Source organism: Lepidothrix coronata, unplaced genomic scaffold, assembly GCF_001604755.1.
Source record: "Lepidothrix coronata isolate B3197 unplaced genomic scaffold, Lepidothrix_coronata-1.0 Scaffold93, whole genome shotgun sequence".
NCBI lineage: Eukaryota > Metazoa > Chordata > Aves > Passeriformes > Pipridae > Lepidothrix > Lepidothrix coronata.
In genome coordinates this window covers 2,501,721-2,516,991 of record NW_016690273.1, presented here as the reverse complement: position 1 = coordinate 2,516,991, position 15,271 = coordinate 2,501,721, and the positions used below count along the sequence as shown (strand labels likewise).

Below are 15,271 nucleotides of genomic sequence, written 5' to 3'. Positions count from 1 at the left end.
CCCCAGGGAAAACCCCACTTCCAAGAAAAGGCTCCTGATGAATTATTCACATTTCCTATAAACTGGATGGATCATCTCACAGAGCACATGTGGCTCCCCCAGAAGGGAAACAAGGGCCACTGGTGCAACATCTCCCACCAGCTCCCCAAAGGGATCATGGAATCACAGACTGGATTGGGTTGGAGGGGACTTTAAAGATCATCTCATTCCACCCCCTTGCCATGGACACCTTCCACTAGCCCAGGTTGCTCCAAGCCCCGTCCAACCTGACCTTGGACACTTCCAGGGATGGGGCAGCCACAGCTTCTCTGGGCAACCTGTGCCAGGGCCTCTCCACCCTCACAGGGAAGGATTTCTTCCCAATATCCCCTCTAACCCTGCCCTCTGGCAGTGGGAAGTCATTCCCCCTCATCCTGTCCCTCCATCCCTTGTCTCAAGTCTCTGTCCAGCTCTCCTGGAGCCCCTTTAGGCACAGGAAGGGACTCTGAGGTCTCCTCAGAGCCTTCTCTTCTCCCGGCTGAACAATCCCAGCTCACCCACCAACATCCCCAAGTCCTTCTCCTCAGGGCTCCATCCACGCCCCACCCAGCCTGTGCCTGAGTTTGCAGGAGCAGGACCATGGAATCACAGAATCATTTAGGTTGGAAAAGACCTCTGAGATCACTGAATCTAACACTGCCATTGCTTCCCTAGGGAAGCCAAGGAGGCCCACCTGCAGGTGAGCCAGGAGGGTGGCTTTGAGAAGGACCACAATCCACACAGAACCTTTCCACTGCTGCACATTCCCACGCAGAGGAATCAACACACAGGCACTGCTTCAGTGCTCCACCACGGAATGATCACATCCATAAGCTGCTGAGCATCACAAGGATCTCTGACATGAGAGGTGAGAGCAAACCAGTCTCCCCTCCAGCTTTGGGATGCAGCTCTGAGCTGCACCACCAGTTCCATGCTCGTGTTTCCCATGGATGCAGCAGCTTCAGCTTCTGCTGGAGAGGGAGGGATGTGCATTTAAACAGGAGGGGTTTGTGTGCAGTGCCAACAGGTCCACCTGCAGCACCTCTCCTACCTCTTTTGGCATCTCCCGTGGGAAGAAGAAATATGGCACTGCAGACAGAGCCACCAGGCTGGCTGCCACCAGGAACCCGAGCCACCAGGCACCCACCCACCGTGGGTCCTCGTGGGTGAGCTGGACTTCAGCTGCAACACAGACAGAGAGAGGGGCATCAAACCAGCAGTGAAAACAGGGAGGGACCCCACTGCACCAACAGGATGGTGATGGGTGGCCTCTGGCACCCTGAACATCAATCAACTCCAAAGTGGTGGCTCCCAATCCGGGGACCATCGGTTCTCACCCCATGGTGTTAAATCACATTTCATTCTTTGCTATTGCCAGGGTCTCCAAAAGGCCACTCAGCCCTTTGGATGGAGACAACTGGGACAAGGATGTCCTGCAGCTGGAAAGGCAAAGGAAAGCACCCCTATCACCGCTTTTCCAGAGAAGGGACACCTGTGTTGTGGAAAAGCTTGGAAGTACTCACTCAGGGGGATTAAGTCATGATGGCTGTCAATACAGAAGGAAAAATTCCTTCTGAAGTTTAAAATTAAATTAATTACGTTAACTTTTGGCATCCAAGAGCACTGGTTTAGTTGTTTACAATCGCTCTACCCATACAGGGATCCCCTGTTGGCAGAAGACTTGGATCCTGGAGTGGTGCCCACCACTCTGGTCCATCACCCAGTGCCTGCTTTGCAGTTCAACCAAAGGAAGCTGATCTTTAAAGATGCTTTAATAAGAATTATATCCCATTCTCCTGTCTGTCTGCCTACAGTTTTCCCAGCCTCCTCTCCTGCTATCCTCAGGGCTCTGTGCCAGCAGTAACATCCCCCATGGGGAGGGTACCTGGCACTGATAAAACGGGACATGCAGAAGCCACAATGTAAATTCACAACAGGGGGAGTCTGAGCAAGAAATACTTCTCCAGAAAAAGGTGATCCCTGTGGTAAGATGGCATTCAGGAGCATATCCCAGGAAACAAGTCCTCCCAGAAACCTCTTCCTTGAGGTTTAACATCAGTGAGCCGTTCCCACTGGGGAGGTACAACTGAAACTGCATTTTAGTGGGTTTTGGTGCAGCCACATCTGATCTCCTATCTCTAGAAGTGACAAGTGATAGGAAAAAGAAATTGATAATCTCCTCCCTGCATTTCAGTAAAATGGAATTTTAAATCCTTTCCTGATAAACACTAATTTATTTTTCTCCTAGTAAAACAATAGCTTTAACTCTAAGCAGCCACAGCTCATCAGCTTTTCCCAGCTGGCTGAAGACACTTTTAGGCTAAAGGGAGCCTAATATCCCATCTAACCCTGCCCTCCAGCAGTGGGAAGCCATTCCCCCTTGTCCTGGCACTCCAGACCCTTGCCCAAAGTCCCTCTCCAGCTCTCTTGGAGCCCCTTTAGGACTGGAAGAGGCTCTAAGGTCTCCCTGGAGCCTTCTCTTCTCCAGGCTGAATATTTGCTCTGTTAACAACCAGGAAAGAGCCTCTTATTTTCCAGACCATGATTCAAGAGCAGCCAAAAAGGAGATGATTACAAATACTTTAATAGCACATCTCAGGGAGAGACATTTGAAAAGGAAATCCCTTTTGTGCTCCTTTCTTGCCCTATCCAGCATTTCCTTTCTCCTTGTTTTCACCTTCCTCCCATCCTACCATGCTTCTTCACACCTCAGGGCTGGTACCCAGCTCCATCTTTCTTCTTCATGTATCTTCTCCCTGGGTTTTGGTTGTTCTCCACATCCCCACTACTGGCTGGCAGCAAAACACTCCTACCAGTGGTGCTGGCATATGGCAAGAAATTCGTGGAATTCTGCTTAAAAATCCCTCTCAGGGCACGTTCACTCACCTCCGCTGACTTTGTCGATGTCCACGTAGAATTGCAGCATGGCAGAGCCCAGCATGAAGGCCACCCCTGGCCCAATGACAGTCACAGAGAACAGGATTCCTGCAGAGAGATGAGAGCAAAGAGGGCTCAACCCTGTGGGAAAGGACCACAGGGACAGGAGGTGCCTTCAGACAGGACCAGGCTCTTCCATGTCCACCTCCAGCACAGCTGATTTTCCTGGCAGCTTCCTCAGTGCCCCTCTCACACAGCAACAGTCCCGTGCTCCCTTCAAAGAAAAGGTTTTGCAAGGTTCAGACCTTTCCTGCCCCTCTTCTTCAGCCTCCTAGAAAGACTGGAATACGCCCAGGAACAGGATGTGTCTCTCGGCATAAGAAATCCAGGAAATGCCGAGATTTTTTACAGGGTGAAGGAGATAAAAGTTATCAGTGAACTCTCCTATGTGAATTACTGATTAAAAATATAACAACACGTGGGAGATTCAACTCTTGCCTTACATATGATCCTTTCAGCTGAGGTTCAGAGGTTTGAATCAACCACCAGAGCAAAATTTGATGCTGTACTTCCACTTTTTTGACAGTGATGACCTGTTTTTGATCCACCTTTGCTGTTCCATTCAGTTCAAGTCAATTCAATTCAATTCAGTTCAATTCAATTCAATTCAATGTTACTCACAGATAACAGCTAGAAAAGGAGTAGAAGGACCTGCAAAGACCATTTTGTCCATCCGACCACCCTGGGACATCCCTTTTAGGCCTGTGCCCAAGCAGTTCTCCAGCACCCCCCTCTGCTGAAGGATACTCTCCCATCACCAAGATGCTTCCTATAATTTTGTAATAATATTTAAAAATTTTTGAATTTTTAATTATTTGTTATTTTTTAGCTTCCTATAATATTCCTAACATCTAAACAGAGTCTTCATAGCTGCACCTTAAACCCATTGCTGCCTTTTGTGAACACAGAGATCAGATTATTCCTCTTTGCCTTCTTGAATCCTTTTTGGAGGAGGACATGGTTATTATATCTGTCTCCAGGTTATGACTCTCAGGCCAAAAATCCCAATATTTCCCTCAAATCATGTTTTCCAGCACTCCAGGTCTGTCTGATGTTTGTCCAAGCTTGAAGCTTTGCCATCAGTCTCATCCTGGCTCCCCCTTTTCCCACAGTCTTACCCAGATAGAGGGGGGAGTTCCTCTTGCTGGCGAAGTCGTCGATGTAGGAGATCCCAAAGGGCTGGATGGGGACACCACCAATGCCCAGCAGGGCCTGGGCAATGAACATGACCAGGAGAACCTCGTGGTTCTCCCTGCTGGCACGGGGGGTGCAGTTGGCATCACTGAGGTTTGCCCAGGACCTGGGCTGGCACAGGTCGGTGGTGTTGCTGAACGTGCCTGTGGGTGACAAGGGGAACAGGTCTGAGGAGCCTGGCCTGGAGAAAGAGCTTCCCAAAGGTAGCAGCATGTGGGTAGTGACTCAGGAGATCAGAGAGTCACCCTGGCCTTGGACACTTCCAGGGATGGGGCAGCCACAGCTTCTCTGGGCAACCTGTGCCAGGGCCTCTCCACCCTCACAGCCAAGAATTCCTTCCCAATATCCCATCTAACCCCAGCCTCTGGCAGTGGGAAGCCATTCCCCCTTGTCCAGCCACTCCAGGTTCTTGTTCCAAGTCCCTCTCCAGCTCTCCTGGAGGCCCCTTTAGGCCCTGCAAGGGGCTCTCAGGAACCTTCTCCAGGTGAACACTCCCAGCTCTCCCAGCCTGGCTCCAGAGCAGAGGAGTTCCAGCCCTCTGAGCATTTCCATGGCCTCCTCTGGACTTGCTGAAGCAGCTCCACATTCTTCTCATCTTATCCTTAGATGTTCTATGGGAGAAAATCCAAAGCAAGTCCAAAGGTTACTGTACAGATGTTCACAGATGGATGCACATGCCATGAAAAGCCACTTCCATTGAAGAAGTGGAGCTGAGGTCACTTCCAGGACCTTTGATATTCCTTCCAAGAAAGGTAAGTGAGGAGAACTCGGGAAATGAGAACTCATTTTCCCCAGAAAAAGCTTACAAAGCTGCCTAAGTGAAAGTGCTGATTCAGGCACCCTTATCTTCCTCAAAATACTGAGGGGGAGGTGCTTTTAGCAGGATTTCCATGGTTATCCCCTAAATCCTGTGGAACTCTGAGTGCTCAGACATAGGGTCACCTGCACCAACAGGTGGCTAATTATTTCCAAACTGCCATTAGCATCCTGTTTGCAGCCATGACTTATTCACCTACTAAGTGTTTCCCTGGTGCCTGTTGCAAAGTGGTGCCTTTCTTCAGCTGAAAAGTGGCTTTGGACAAACAGATCATCTCTGTGTGAACCAGCTGAGATCCCTCTGCTGAGCCAGAGGAGGCTTCTAAAAGATTTGCTGGAGCAAAAGATTTGGAGAGGTAACAAGAAAGTGCTTTTCTCCTTCTTTTCTCATCCCTTCACTTTCTTTCAGGGAAAAAATCCCAAATTCACCCTGGTCTGTTCCCTCCCTCCATGAGTGATTTAAACTGCATGTTCCTCATGGGAGGTTGATTTTCTGGTGGGGTCTAAAACCTCAAAGCATTCCCTCGAGCTCAGCTAGGCAGGGGAAGACAGGTGAGGCTGGAGAAACAGGAGAAGTTGGGTGTGAAACCAGCACTCTCTCATTGCAGACAACAGCATTCGTCCCTTGGGGTGAGCCAAGCTCCTTCCCAAACCTCCTGTTTCCTTTCCACAATGGGCTACAGGTGACAGAGCTCATGAGACTTTATCTTATTTACATCATAATAAGTTAGCATTCACGAGGACAACTTGGCTCAACTCATGGAATATGAGAGCCCTGGTGGCTGGAGAAGACCTTCCTGGCACCCAGGGTTTGTCTGCTGTATGGGTGTGCACAAAACAAGGGCAATCAGAGGCACAGCCTGTGTTTTGACTGTTTTCATGTCCTTTCCCATGGTTCCAGGGTCCCCATGTCCCCTGGCACTTCTTCCTGCCACAGCTGTTGCCTCTCAGGACTGAGATGGTTTCATTCTCAGAAAAATAAAATTCCTTGAGGACAAACTTGCAGCTCCCAACCTCCCTAGGGAAGGGAAATTTGTAATGGCTTCCCACTGCCAGAGGGCAGGGTTAGGTTGGCTATTGGGAAGGCATGCTTGGCTATGAGGGTGGAGAGGTCCTGGTACAGGTTGCCCAGAGAAGCTGTGGCTGCCCCATCCCTGGAAGTGTCCAAGGCCAGGTTGGACAGGGCTTGGAGCAACCTGGGCTAGTGGAAGGTGTCCCTGCCCATGGAAAGGGATGGGGTTTAAGGTCCCTTGCAACCCAAACCATTCTGGGATTCTGTTATTTCCCTTTTCCATCCCAAAAGGCCTAAAATAAGCTCCTAGAGCACTTACTGGCAACAGACTGGTCAAACTCATAGGGCCCAGTGATGAAGTGGGGCAGGGACATGAGGAACCCGGCCAGGGACACGAGCAGGGCGCCGGCGCCGATGAACCGGGGCCTGTGCACTCGGCTCCCGAAGTAACTGATGAAGACAATCAGCAGCGTGTTCCCCACCTGCAGCAGGACACAGAGAGCGAAAGGTCTCGCAGGGGAACACAAGGAGCATGGGGAGAGCAGGAGAAGAAAGCTGGTTTCACCTCATTGAAGGAAGCAAGCAGCCCTGACGTCCGGCTGGAGAGGCCATACCGTCTCTCGATGGTGGAGATGGAGCTCTTCAGGTACCCGGATACCAGGAGCTGGGAGAGCTGCAGCAGCCCGTGGCAGAACACAAAGAACTGCCAACAAAAAAGAGAGCATCCAGCACGGTTACTGAGAGCTGCAGCACAACAAACTGCATCTCCAGAGAAAGGCACAGTTATTGAACATAAACCTTTGACCATGAGCCTTTGAAATACTATCCTTGCTCTGCCATCAGTGAAATCTTCTGAAATTGATAGAGACATGAAATAGTGCTCTGCCAAAAATAACAACGGGGTCACTATCTGCAAGGAGGGTGTAACTTCTTCAGATGAAAAGTGGCTTTGGACAAACACGTTGTTTCAGTTGGGATGATGCTTGTTTGTGTTGGCCTTGTCCCTAAGATCCAGAACCAGAAGTGGGAGGTTGCACAATTCCTGTTCCCATCCAGCCAGGGGCAGCAGCCATCCCCAGTGCTGGGAGCAATTCTGGGACAGGAACGAGCCCTTCTAAACACATCAACAAACAACTTCTTCAGAGAAAGACAGGAGAAGGTCAGGGAGAATAATTCAGGCTGTTTTCCTTTCCTTCTTAAAAAGCCCTGGATGTAAAGGACATCTCCTTTGGAAAATGTGAGGGTTCTTTTCCACTTCCAGAAGGAAACCTTGCCAAAGTCCATCCTCTCCCAGAAGATAATCCGACCTCATCTCCTCCAGAGTTTGGGGTGTGCAGGTGCTGGGTTGCCCAGGGGAACACGTGGCTCGAGCTGCCCCACAGAGAACAGAGTCCATCTCCCTGGTCCTCTCACAGAAGCATTTCCCAAGTGCCAAGTGACCTGTCCAAGGAGGGAAGGGGAGGGATGGACCTCCCCTTTATCCACAGCTCTGCAAAGTACTCAGCAAAGGAAAGGAGCTGGCAAGTCATCTCCTTCCCCACATGGCTCTCCACAGGCATCCTTCCAGTGCCCAAAGGAGGCAAAAAAACTGGCCAGCCCAAACATTCCACATTCCCTAAGGAGGTGGACCACCCATCACTGCAGGACAGGCTGGATGCCTCTGGGTCCTTCCAGAGCTGCTGCCTCAGCCTTGGATGATGACCAAACCCTCAGGGCACTGCTTTTTGCAGATCTTTACTCTCTTGCTGACCAGAGCAGGGCACTACTCCAGCTCTGAGGATTTTGCAGCTCCCACCATGGAGCAGCCTCACCTAGAGGAGCTGCTCAGCCTGGCCTGGGTTTCTGCCACATCTCCTTCTGATCCAGGGCTAGAGTGGGATCACTGCCAAACTGGGCTGCTCTGTCAGCCAGGGGAGTATTTACAGCACAGAAGGGGACAAAGAGGATGGTCAAGCCCTCCCGGGTCACTGAGAACTGCAGTGCTGGAGTTACCACCACCCAAAGCGATGGGTGGGTATCATGCAAACCAGGATATAATCCAGGACCTCCCCCCTTCCAGGCTCATGTAACCACTGATGGGTGCAACGTGTGCGGACCAGGAAAGTTGCCAAAGGAAAGCTTCCCCGGAGCCAGCTTTGCCAAAACTACTATATTCCTACAAGACACTGGCTTTGTCCAGGCTCTGTTTCCTGAATACATGAGGTCAGAATGGAAAGGTTGAAGCCAGATTCATTTATTCCAGACATCCACAGCAAACAGCCCAATGTGTATCCAAATCCAGGACCTTCAAATCATGCTGGTTTACGTCAGCTCAGCAGCTGCCCACCACTGCCCCACATCCTCTGCAGCTCAGGAGGTCAAAAGGGGTTGGGAATCTGGTGTTTTATCCTCTCATCTAGGCAGAGTAAAGCACAGAAAAGAGAGAGGGCCCTGCAAAGGACCTGCAGTGGGTTGCGGTCAGCACCAGGCAAGGCCCCCAGTTCTGGCTCCAGGGGCTGTTTGCTGTCAGCCATCAGAACACAGCACAGCTGCTCTTCTGCCAGGGAAAGAAAGGACAGACTCATGGACTTTAGGTCTACTGGACTGGTGGGGCTGGCCTGGGTCTGATGGGCTGCCCCAGCAGCTGACCTGGGTCTGCAAGCACCAGCCTTTTCCCACGTGCTGTGTCCTCACAGCACAACAAATCCAGGAGCAGCCCCAGAGCTGAGTGCTCCCAGAAACAACCCCAAGTTCAGCTGTCTGGCACCTGTTTCCCATAGAAAGGCCAGGACATGCTTGTAACATCTCCCCTCTACATCAGCAGAATTAAAACAACTCGGAGAATCCACAGGAGCACTTCCGTAGGCTGAGGAGGAAGGAAGGGAGAGGTTTTGCAATGGCTTTTTTAAATAAACATCTGTGAAGCATTAATAGAAGAGCCTGTGTTGAGGTAACACCAAACACCTGAACCAGGGACAGGGGGTGCTTGGTACCAAAAATAATCCCCTTGCAGTGCCAGGGTGCAGAGAACCTCCTCCGCTGTCCACACCCTCCACAACCAGCTCTGGGAAAAGTGCATTTCTGCTCTGCTACATGTCTAAGGAGGAGCTTCTCTGATCAGATTTGCTGCTTTTCTACTTTGCTAGATAATGTTTAATGTATTCTTGCTGGCTTTGCTCTGCTAAGCCTTGCACCACGTTGCTGAGGTGTTGCTGCTCCCACCCTACAGGTGTTAAGAGAACAGAGAAACACACTCCATCCAACGCAGGCAGGAAACTGCAGACCTGGGGACCAAATACCAACATCTCCTCTCTCTTGGTGGTCCAAAAAAAACCTTTCTACAAAGGTTACATGTGTTTCCAGGGTTGGTTGTGCGGTTTGGCAACAAATCGTCCCAGTGAGGGCTCTGAAAGCTGCACACACTGTCCTGCCCCAGCTGACACAGGGAAGTCCCTGTCACGCTGTTTCCATGTGTTTGGGAGACTTTGGCTGCTATTTTAAGGAAGGGTTTTGTGCCTTAGCACATGGTAAACCCCTGTGCACTGCGCTCTGCTTACAGAAAATGGGGCTGGGAGGAACCAGCCTGTTCCAGTTTAATCCAAACCAGCTTGGTTGGGTGTGTATTTGGAAGCGACCTTAAAGATCATCCACTTCTAATCCCTGGAGACCTTCCACTAGCCCAGGTTGCTCCAAGCCTCATCCAGCCTGGTTTTGGACACTTCCAGGGATGGGGCAGCCACAGCTTCTCTGGGCAACCTGTGCCAGGGCCTCACCACCCTCACAGCCAATTCCTTCCCAACATCTTATCTAAATTTTAATGCTCCTTGAAGCCAAAACAAGCCAGTTTTTAGTTATGCCCTTCAATTGCCTTTTGACACGTGGCAACTAGTTTTTTGTGACACACTCTCTGGAGATATAAATACATATACAAACTGCAGTGCTGTGATTTTTGGTCCTCCAGCCACTTCAAACACATCAACCACATTGTGCAATGGTTTTGTGTTTCTGCAAGAGCCATTGAAACCCTGCACTGAAAGTTTTGTTTTCTGAGGAAGTAATTTAGAAACCGGACAGGGTGACCTAAGTTCTTGAAAAAAACCCAAGAGATCTGGGGAAAACATCCTGTGCTGAGCATAATTGTGTGAGGATAATGCATGGTCAGCTCTGCCTTGGAGGTGAAAACAAGTCTCACTTAAGAGACATTTTAAGCCTTTAACACCAGCTGTCATCTTTTGCTCTACAGGCTGGTGAGACTCTCTAACGAGCCAGGTAATTGGCTCCAACTACACTGAATGTACCAGTTAATTAATGTTGTTAATTACTGATAAATGCAATTATTTAGCCAAAATGGAACAAAGCAGATGCTGCAGCATAGGGGGAGCCACCCCAGGTCCAGTCTGTAGTTCTGCAGAGCTCTTCAAACACTCACCTGGAGGACCTGAGGTTGCACCGAGTCCAGGAGGGCTGGTGCACTTTGAAGTGTGGTTTCCATCTGGCACAGGGCAGAGTCAGATGGGATACTGGGAAGGAGTTCTTGGCTGAGAGGGTGGGGAGGCCCTGGCACAGGTTGCCCAGAGAAGCTGTGGCTGCCCCATCCCTGGAAGTGTCCAAGGCCATTTTGGAGCAACCTGGGCTAGTGGAAGGTGTCCCTGTCCATAAAGATCAGCTTTAAGGTCCCACCCAACCCAAATCATTCTGTGATTCCATGAAGTTCTGCAGAACCTGGAAGTTAAATATGCATTTCAGCCTTGCTGTCCCACCACTTGCTCTTGGATGGAGACGGTTCCACCTCAGACGGTGCTTCTGCCACAAGCACATGGAAAGCCACAGGAAGCACAAGGAAAACTTTCCAAATACACTTGGTAATCAGGAACCCTCTCAATGCCTTCTGCAGAAAACCAAACTCCTCTTTGCCAGGCCAGTGATCCAAGGGGGTATTGCAGAAAGCAGGATAATTACAGGAAGCACATTTACCTTGATACTGAGGAACGGGCTCCCGCAGAGTGTTTTCCGCGTCGGATCCGCGTAGCTGCTCTTGGTAGCTGTGCTTGTCATCCTGCCAGGCCTGCCAAAATAAATCATCCAGCACAATGCTCAGTTCCTCTGCCTGAATTGCCCTTGCTCAGCACGGCAAGATGTTGTTGTGCTCTGTGAACACCCACACAACGAGCACAAGAAAGTACTAATTATTCCTGGGTTTCATTCTCTCGGAGCACTTTGCTCCCGCAAAGCAACAAAGCAGCCCTGCAAAACATTGATCACCAGGAGGCCTGGGAGGTTACATGCTGTGCCACAGAACCAAGGACAATATGTATAAACATTATCTGGGATAATCTGACATCCTTATCGATGACCTGGGTGAGGGGGCAGAGTGCAGATGGCAGCAGAAAAAAAGACTGGGAGGAGCAACTGGCAAAGCTGATGGTTGTGCTGCCATCCAGAGGGACCTCAACAGGCTGGAGAAATGGGCACTGAGGGATATCAGTGGGCTGGAGAAAGGGGAATCCAGAGAGATCTCAAAGGGATGGAGAAATGGACATTGAGGGACCTTAACGGGCTGGAAAAACGGGGTCCAGAGGGATCTCAAAGGGAGGGAGAAACGGGCACTGAGGGAGCAAATGGGCTGGAGAAATAGGCATCCAAGGAGAAAAGGGCATTGAGGGATGCAAATGGGCTGGAGAAACGGGCACCTAAATTTAACAATGGAAAGAAAGAGGGTGGGAAGCCACCCCACCCCCCTCCCTGCACTGTTTACCTCCTTCCCTTCTCTCTGAACCCCACTCCTTCTTTCCTGAGTGGCCCATGATGTCTTTGTTGGGATTTTAGGCTTCCCACTCAGGAAGCTGCATTGTTTGGAGGCACGTTGAAGTCATTAGGCTTTAAATTCAGCACACTGTAATAGATGTTTTCATCTCTGCAAGCGCCAAGGCAAATGGGGTGAAAGGCTTTCCATTATTATTTCGTGTAATTCCATTTCCCCCATGATGGGAAGCAAAGGAGCGAGGACCTGTAGCCTCAAACAAATTAAAAAATGCAGGGGTTGATGTAAATTCTAGCAGGAGGAGACTGTCTTAACTGTGGTGTTTATAAACCCTTAAGCACAGCGCACAGGAGAGGTAAATTCCAGAGGGGCCCTGCTCATCCCTGAGTTACAAGCTCCACAGCATCTTCTGCAAAAAGCAATTGCTGCCCTCAGCCCGATTTCCAGAGATATTGCTGCAACAAAATCCGGGGTGGGATCAATAAAGTAAATTTGATCATAAATTAAAGCAGCCACAAAAAGCTCTCCTGAACCTCTGGAGGGTTCAGCAGTGCTGGAGCAAAAGCACCTGCCTGTCTGCAGCCCACAGGGTCTGATATCCTGACTCTGGAGCAGGGCTGGGAGGAATTATTTACAGCCACTGAGCCCCTCGAAAGCTCAGGGGTGACACAGTGGGGAGGAAAAGGGTGGAAAACCACAGGGAGGAAACCAAGAGGAGCCTAAGCCTAGATTTCCACTTTCATGGAGTTGGGAACCACTGTAGGATTAATGCCCTGGTTTAACTGTGTTAATGGCTTTGCCAGCCCTCGTCACCAAACATGCATTTAGTTAGACCTGCAAACCACAAATCCCACGGGGTGTTGGAGTATTTTAGTCCTCCTGCCCATCCTTTCCAGGCCCTGCTTTAAATGTGTGCATCCTTTAACCCATCCTTTAACACTGGGATTACTCCAAGCTCTTCCATAATCAGCTTTCAGAGTCTTCTTGGGAGAAGAAAATGCTAGAAAGCACCAGTAGAAACGTTTTCACTAATCCCTGCCCAAGTAGGGGGTAAAAGCCCCTCACCCTTTGCTGTGCACCAGAATGTCCCCAAATTTCCCACACTGCTCTGGAGGAACTCAGTTCTTCTTTCCCCAGGGATGGCCTTTGGATTAATGACAACCTGCACCACCTGTCAGCAGCCAAGGAGGCACAGCCAGGTCTGGCTCCATCCCACCATCCACACCTTCACCTCACTCCAGTGAGTTGTCCTGCTCCCATATTACCTGTGGAAGAGGGAATGTGGCTGAGCCCCGAGGGGAAAAGCTCAGCAGGGATCTCAAATGCTGCAGTTTTGCCAGCAGTTCAGAATGAGAATAAACCTATTAAATCTATTCATCCACAACACTCCTTAAAGAACAGGAGGAAAAGTACTTTGATCCAGCACAGAGGACAATGAGCAGATCAAACAAAAAGCCAGATAAGATTTAATTGATTTAAAAAAAAAATTGCATGAAGAGAGCAGCACACTCAGGTCAGTCTGAGTTCCCTGTGGCTGGATCGAGCCCAGATGTGGCAGCACCCTCTGGGAATGGCATTGGCTTGGCAAGAGCCACGTTTTTCTCCATCTTTGGATGGAAAGAAGGATAATTTTCGTTCAATGCAATTTCTCCCAGGTAAGGTCAAGAGATGTGAGTGAATCTGCTCCTCTGCAGGAAGGAGGCAGAACAGGATTAGTGCTGTGGGCTGGGGAAGGAGGAAAAGGAGGGATGAGATGGCAAATCCCAGAAGATATCCTCAGGTCAGAGGAAGGAGAGAGCAGAAAGAGCAAAACCAGGGGGACCGGGGGGGACACACCTGCCTGTATCAGATCTGCAGCCCTCAGCTCCCTGATGGCCCAGGTGTCCTCCAACACTCTAAAAAGGAAGATACACAGTGGGAATTGCTATTCCTGCCTTTCTCCAGGCATCCCAGCATGTTTGCCATGGAGCATGGGAAAAGGTGAGAAATAGCCAATCCCAGAGTGACATCCCTGGATTCCAGAGACCCTGACCCAGACACACTCCCAGACCTGCCCTGCAGGACCAGGACCAACAGCACCCACTTCCCAACCTCAGCTCCACAGCCAGCTACTTCCCTTCTTTGTGCCTCAGCTTCCGCAGGAACAAGTCAGGGAATAGATCTGAGCCCATCTACCTGTCAGAAGGGTTTGGGGAGCAGGAGGGGAACTGGGCCAGGCAGAGGCTGTGGGTTGGGACAGCAGGGACTGACTTTTCCCAAGGCTGAGGCATTTTGCAAAGCCTTTTTGGGTGTCTGAGGCACCACGAGGAGGGAGCTGGCCCTGGTCCAGGCTCTGGCAGACACAGATGGGAAAGGATATGTACATGAGGGATATTCCCTCATGTACAGGGCAGAGGGGCCACCCCAGCCCAGCCAGGTATTTCTAACACCAAACACTGCTGTCTCAGGGCTCTCAGTGGTGTCTCTCACCTCTTGTCCCCCAGATCACAGGAGCGTGAAATTGGTTTTTTAGGGAGACACAGACACGGAGAGCCTAGTGCAGGGTGGGACACAGGGTGACAGGTAGGGGTGGCAGGGTCTGTGACAGCGAGTGGTGTCCCTGACTCTGACACAAAGCCCTTGGAAACCAGTGCTGCACCCTGATGGAGCAGAATATTGCCTCCTTGTGCACCTGCAAGGGAACTCTCTGGTGAAATAAATTCCCATAAAACAAAGAGAGACTTTCCATGCCCACCTGGTGTGTTTGGGAGCCTGGTGGGGTGCATAGGTGGCCAGGTTTCACCAGGGGTCACCTCTGATGTTCTCACTGCAGGGGCTTGGTGGCAGCTACACATAGGCTGTGCCCAGATACCCCAGGGAAGGTGATGGATGGATGGTTGTTCAGACAGCAAAGGTGCCTGATGCTGCACATCCATCAGCTGGTGAACAATTTGTCCTCAAACACTGTTTTCTCCCTGCTTCTGTCTTGGGTCACTGCACCCCTCAGAAAGGCAGGGCCTGGCATGACAAACCCAGGATGGAGTGGGCACAGGGAACTCAGCTTGGAGGGGCAGCAGCTCAGCCCCACACCAAGTGATGCCATAAAACATTGCCATTAATTCCAGCCTTGCTTGCCTGACATTTCCTCACTGCTCCCGGGGACCTGCAAAGTGGCAGAGCAGGGGAATAACCCCCATCTGTGCAGAGCCTGGGAACATAAACACAGATGGAAAAGAGGGATTGGATGTAACCTCAGTCCAACCACCCACCACCACCCTCGTACCCCTCCCAGCAGGGCTTTTCCAAATGTATATCAAAAAAGTTATGCTGAAAAAAATTATGTCAAAAGGAAAAGCAATGTTACAGAAGAGCAGAGAGAGAGGACTGATGAAAGATCACAGAATTCCACATTGGTTTGGGCTGGAAGGGACCTGAAAGCCCACCCAGTTCCACTCCCTGCCATGGGCAGGGACACCTTCCACTAGCCCAGGTTGCTCCAAGCCCCGTCCAACCTGGCCTTGGACACTTCCAGGGATGGGGCAGCCACAGCTTCTCTGGGCAACCTGTGCCAGGGC

At 50.6% G+C, this 15,271-nt stretch overlaps 1 protein-coding gene and 1 long non-coding RNA gene across 6 annotated transcripts in view; one reads left to right on the top strand and one right to left on the bottom strand.

Annotated features, from left to right (window-relative positions):
* SLCO2B1 (solute carrier organic anion transporter family member 2B1) overlaps positions 1 to 15,271 on the bottom strand; it is a 39,713-nt gene that overhangs the window by 20,552 nt on the left and 3,890 nt on the right. The window contains exons 2-7 of one of the 3 annotated variants that reach the window (XM_017821907.1): positions 10,931 to 11,021; positions 6,543 to 6,680; positions 6,297 to 6,459; positions 4,074 to 4,292; positions 2,905 to 3,003; positions 1,070 to 1,200 (exon numbers count right to left, since the gene is read on the bottom strand). In XM_017821907.1, coding sequence (XP_017677396.1) covers positions 1,070 to 1,200; positions 2,905 to 3,003; positions 4,074 to 4,292; positions 6,297 to 6,459; positions 6,543 to 6,680; positions 10,931 to 11,011 — 831 coding nt within the window. In that variant the 5' untranslated portion in view covers positions 11,012 to 11,021. Of the gene's footprint in view, positions 1 to 1,069; positions 1,201 to 2,904; positions 3,004 to 4,073; positions 4,293 to 6,296; positions 6,460 to 6,542; positions 6,681 to 10,930; positions 11,254 to 15,271 lie in introns of those variants that run through there. The other 2 variants (XM_017821905.1, XM_017821906.1) reach the window with 2 other exon arrangements.
* LOC108500731 overlaps positions 7,298 to 15,271 on the top strand; it is a 29,274-nt gene continuing 21,300 nt past the window's right edge. For all 3 annotated transcript variants that reach the window (XR_001875976.1, XR_001875977.1, XR_001875978.1), the window contains exons 1-2: positions 7,298 to 7,308; positions 13,997 to 14,005. This is a non-coding gene — a long non-coding RNA (uncharacterized LOC108500731). The remainder of the gene's footprint in view (positions 7,309 to 13,996; positions 14,006 to 15,271) is intronic.